Consider the following 6,000-nt stretch of genomic DNA (forward strand, 5'->3'; position numbering starts at 1 on the left):
TTCCCCCGCCGTGATATTGCTGGAATATTGCTAAAGGCGGCGTAAAACCATACTCACCCACTCACTCTTGCAGATAGTTTCACGTTACTTATATGTACAAAGTCGGATGATAAAATCAAGCACTGTTCTTGTGATTATATACTACATAGGCACACCCTTCACATATGAATGATGACGTTTTTGTGAAATCAAGAATTGGCTGCACAATATCACATAACCTTACTCATACATAATGCCCATACGCGTTTAAAACACACACATTGACCTTGTAATGAACTTGAACCTGACATAATGACCTTGACCCGTAGCCTACATAATGTCCTTGACCCGTTGCCTACACAAAAATAGACCTTGATCTCGAAAAGTAATAATAAAAAACCCTTAATATTTCTCAACTCAAGTATCGATAATACGTTATTTGTATTGACATACATAGTCCGTCCATTGGTTTAAACAATATTTCACTTTCAACAGTCCTGGAGAGCTACCCACGCTGAGGGCATGTATGTCTCGGCTCGGATGACCATTACGCCAACACCATAACCTCCACAGAGTTCACCGCCATCTGTATGGGCGGTTGATGGTGGGACTATTGACGGACTGTTTATGTGCCATTGTACCAACGTTGCAAGACGACGTCGTAAAAGCCCACTTAACGCTGAAAGGAAACATGGCGCCGGAGCAGTTATACAGCCGTGAAGCAACAGATGGCCTGCCTGAATTGATAACTGAGCAGCTATGAAGCAGATGATAGAAGTACCGGTATAGGTATGAAAACCTCACATTTGTTTTTATGCTCTTTATATTTAGATCTTAGTGCTAAGGTGACCGTCATTCCCACACTTAGAGATAGATTTAATGGCTGTCATGACACTAATATTGCTTTGTAGACCTTTCCATAGAGCGGTCGAAAGTGTACGCCTGTTTGCGTTAACCACATAGGTACAATGTGGCGTAAAATCGGCGCAAAATCATACTAACTCACTTGTCTGTTATTTATTGGGAGTGAAGCCCATTTCTGGTGTCCCCCGCCGTGATGTTGCTGGAATATTGCTAAAGGCGGCGTAAAACCAAACTCAGTCAGAAAGTCAGTTAATTATTGGGGGAATGGTCTTTCTAATCCAATCGTATTTATTTTGCTAATAATATTCTAGTGTGTTCCCCTTCACGAAAGGCGATCGCAGCGTTAGACTGTCGGAGGTCACGTTATAATTTGACAAGTAAGATTTTCTTAGCAATAAGACCGTGTTGTGGAACGGAATTCAAACACAGAATCTCGTCACCCAAATATCTCGTAGCCAGCTGTAATTTACATATACTGACATAGAATTAAGCTAGTGTTACTGTTAACACTGATTCTTACATCCATCTAAAATTTGTGAATCTGTTGAAAATTATTTATGTATGTTTACCGTTCAGAAAACTGAAGACCTTTATGTTTGTTGAGTGCAGATCAACTTCCCTAGATGATTAATATTGGGAGACGATGTGGCATTGCCCGCTGTTATATATTATGTCTATTTTGTACGCAGGGATGAATAGAAGAGTGAGTGAGTTTAGGTTTACGCCGCACTCAGCAATATTCCAGCTATATGGCGGCGGTCTGTAAATAATCGGATCTGGACCAGACAATCCAGTGATGAACGTATAGAAGAAGAATACCACTTTGTGTTAAAGTTTCCATTCTATTCACATCTTAGGCTAAAACATATACCAAGGCATTATTTTATTAACTGTAATTCTAGGATTTTGACTTGTAACAGAAAGTCTATTTTGTTCAATGTTGCAAAATTTGTTAGAGAGGCTTTAAGTTTACAAAATGTCAAAAACTAGTAGCCTTTTTTATTGTATTTCTATTATATTATTGTATATGGGCTGACAACCTTTATACTGGTAAACAGCATTGAACTGACAATCATCATTATAGTGGCGTGAAACTGTAAGAAAGGTAACTAAAAGTCGTTTACCTATGCACTCTACAGTCCTTAACTTCATATTCTTAAGACCTTGGCTCAACTTTCAGTACATTCCCATGCTTTAACACAGGCTTACGGTTATCATGGCCAGAACATCTAACACAACACAACCAATAGGCCATGCTGCTGACCAGTTATGAACAATCGAGAATTTGATGACATGGAAATGTCATGACCCGCAGATTTCATACGACTGTGTGGTTATAGCGTCTCTGCTCGGAAGGGAACTACAGGCACGATTGACACAGTCTGTTTAGGCGCCGCAATTCGCTGTGCAGAGATGGGTCCCTTTGAAACACCAGAAGCCCATGATCATGTGTGGAATACCAGTTGGCCCCGATGTTTCTAGGTGTAGCGGCCTTAAAATTTCCGAGTTCCCTGCTGGGATTCAAATCACGGACCTTCTGATCCGAAGTCGGACGCCTTGTCCACATGACCAAAGAGGTTAACCCCGTCAGCAAGCTGACAAGGTAAGGATGCCACGCCCTGCTAAATAGTAGTGCTGGTATTGGCACACAACCTGCGATACAATACATCACGATACTAAAATATATTGCCAAAGTATTGTGCACTAAAACTACGATACAATACGATACAAATCCCGATATAAGGGTGGCGATACGATACGTATCACGATACTAAAATCTTTAATTCTAACACCAGCTATAAATCCATTTTAAAGTAGTTCGTCAAATTCCGCCAGCTTTTTTCAATGTTTATTCGGACACGAGATCATTAAGTTTTTACTTTGTGAATGTTATTAACATGCGAGCGCTATGTCTGACATAGTTCTTGGCGCAAAAATTTCCGAGAAAACGTTTATTTATGAAGGGAAAATAAGTAAGCATATATTTTAATCATCAAACAAAAGTAAGTCTTTTTCTTGACAGATATGGCAATTCTGCAATATTCAAAGTTAAACATCGATGTATCGTGGCCCATTCGAAGTCTCGTATCGGGATATACGACAATGTAAAACTTTGTATCGATTCACTGTATCGACGGCCCATGGATCGATTCATCGATGCGTATCGATGAATCGTCACACAAATACTACATAGGCATCGTGTTTCTCTGAAGTGGGAAAAGTCTGAGACGTGCATAAATTCTGGCTTTCCTCCAATTGGACGCCACACCACTATATAACTAGAATGCAAAGTAAAACCCAACTCACTAACTCAATGAGTGGAATATCACATGAATTCAGTTCAACATCATAATGCTGCAACCATGACTTCTAAATATTAGCGACCCGTGAAGATCCGGGTTAGAACTGATCTTCAGTAAGCCATGCTTGGCGACGAACGTGATGGTTGACACATGTCATCATATCCCAATTGCGTAGATCGATGCTCGTGATGTTGATCACTAGATTGTATGGTTCAGACTCGATTATTTACCGCCCACCGCGATATAGCTGGAATATTGAGGAGTGAGGCGTTAAACAACAAACCAACCAACCAACCAACCAATCTGAATATTAGCAAATTATCTATACACAGACAAGGAATCAAAACAGACAACGAGCGTCCTCAAATAGCTGTATCATGAACATATTTTTGAATATACTCTGTTCCCGTCACAGCTTGTATGGCTGAACAATGTCCCTGATCCACTTCCGATGTGGTGTAATTCTACCCGCCCCTGTACAGCTTAGTGCTGTTAGGGAAACATCGTGCTTATATCGGTAGACCATTGGCAAGTTATCCATGAAAGTCAAAATAATGAATGCTCCCTGCATGAGCTTAACTCGGTCATGGCGACACGGTACTTCGCGTCAACGATTATTGGCGTGAAATGTAATGGAGTGAGTGAGTTTGGTTTTACGCCGCTCTTAGCAATATTCCAGCAATATCACGGCGGGGGACACCATGTGGGGAATCGAACCCGGGTCTTCGGCGTGACGAGCCAACGCTTTAACCACTAGGCTACCCCACCACCCGAAATGTAATGGAAGCGTAATAGACAGACGATAGTGTGACTTATCGAGAAGGTCCGGTCATGTCCCATTTGGCAAAATATTTATATAAAGATGAACATCACTTTTAAAGCGTCTTGCAGGATAAGCGAGCGCCCGTGCAATGTGCATTATTCCGGCTCGGAAGGAGCGAGAGTTTATTTATTGTTAGTCACATGGACGTATATATTTATCAATATTGAATAAAAGGAAATTTTACTTTCATAAATCCGTTGTGTATGATTTGTACAAAACCTGTACGTCGTTAGATTAGCATTGGTACATGTCCATCAGTTAGGGGACTGCTATCTTCGTACAGCAGAACATTAAGACAATTAAGTTGTTTGTATTGAGAAGTCGGACAACGGACCCGGTTCGTAAGCGTAAAGAAGGAAGAACCTTCGGATATATGATTGTCATCATCATCACCACCACCACCACCACCATCATCATCACCATCATCAACATCATCATCATCATCATCGTCGTCGTCGTCGTCGTAGTCGTCGTCATCACATTATTGTTATTATTATCTAGTTATATTTTGTCGTTGGTGTAGTTACGTTTTGCGATTTATACATGCCTTCTTAATATCATAATTATATCATTCCTTCCGCTCCTACTTCTATTATCAATAATAGTCTTAGTACTCTGGTTATTGTAATTATTTTGACTACAGTTATTGTCGTAGTAGTAGTAGTAGTAGTAGTAGTAGCAGCAGCAGCAGCAGCAGTAGTCTTCTGTCTATTATCAGTAATAATACTATCAACTAACAAAGATGTGTCTACTGGTCCTTATAACATATTGACTGAAATCCATTAGACGGAAAATACTCACAGCAATGCTCTACTATACATCGCTGACAAGCCATAACACGGACACATGTGGACTAAATCCCTACCTCATTGTTGTGATGTTGCGAAACTCCGTCCACGCTGCCATTGCGAAGCGTCGCCATTTCCGGCCAGGGATGGCCCCGTCTGCTAGAAGACACTAGGGCATCCTCACCCCACACTGTGTGGCATGTTCCTGGGTGGTGACGCTTCCCCCGCCGCTAGTGTAATGTACACATTGTGTTGACATTTAACCAATTGATTCTGGCAGCAACAGGTGTTGCCAGCTGTCGGTCCTTCCCACGTCAAGGCTGCTCGTCTACAGGATGTCTTCATACACACATCATCTCCACGGCTATGGGTAGTCAACAACGTCAATACATAGCAAGGAGTGCATACTTAGGATGTTAAATCTAGCTCGAACAACCGCTCAAAGTCAAGGCCTGCTAAGGAGTGCATACTTACGATGTTAAATCTTGGTCAAACCACGGCTCAAAGTCAAGGCCTGCTAAGGAGTGCATACTTAGGATAGGGGTTCATAGTCAAAGCCGGTAACGAGTGCATACTTAGGATAGGGGTTCATAGTCAAAGCCGGTAACTAGTGCATACTTAGGATGTTATATCTTAGTCAAACCACGGCTCAAAGTCGAGGCATTGTAAGGGGTGCAATTTTTGGATGTTTAATATTACTCAAACCACGGCTCAAAGTCGAGGCATTGTAAGGGGTGCAAACTTTGGATGTTTAATCTTACTCAAACCACGGCTCAAAGTTAAGGCCTTGTAATTAGTGCATACTTAGGATGTTAAATCTTACTAAACCACAACGCAACGTCAGTCCTTAGCAAGGGGTGGATGTTAAGAATTAGTTAAACTTAGTTATAACGTGTTTATTGGGATTAATATTTCCTGGTGCACTTTGCGTTAACAGTTAATAGAGCGAATGAATGAATGGTCTCTAGCGTTGAAGTCGATATTCCAAAGATTTCAATTTCCATCAGGGCAGGTTTAAGGCTGTAGTAGGACATATAAGTAAGATGTTCCCATTAATAGTAATGATCGGTAGGTGGTATATCAATAACATGGCCCCTTTGATGGAAGATAGCAAGGTGTTCAATGTTTTGTTTATAAAGTAAAGAGGATGTATCACTAATTTAAGATGTTCACATACGTATAAATGAAAGATAAGATATATAACTACGTATGTGTATTAATGAAAGCAGAGGGTATACCACGA

At 40.9% G+C, this 6,000-nt stretch overlaps 1 protein-coding gene across 1 annotated transcript in view; it reads right to left on the reverse strand.

Annotated features, from left to right (window-relative positions):
• LOC124260328 (small conductance calcium-activated potassium channel protein 2-like) overlaps positions 1–5,004 on the reverse strand; it is a 73,459-nt gene extending 68,455 nt beyond the window's left edge. The window contains exon 1 of the mRNA XM_046694608.1: positions 4,835–5,004. Coding sequence (XP_046550564.1) covers positions 4,835–4,891 — 57 coding nt within the window. The 5' untranslated portion in view covers positions 4,892–5,004. The remainder of the gene's footprint in view (positions 1–4,834) is intronic.
• Positions 5,005–6,000: the final 996 nt, after the last annotated feature.

Source organism: Haliotis rubra, unplaced genomic scaffold, assembly GCF_003918875.1.
Source record: "Haliotis rubra isolate DU_JTF1 unplaced genomic scaffold, ASM391887v1 Scf76, whole genome shotgun sequence".
Taxonomy (NCBI): domain Eukaryota; kingdom Metazoa; phylum Mollusca; class Gastropoda; order Lepetellida; family Haliotidae; genus Haliotis; species Haliotis rubra.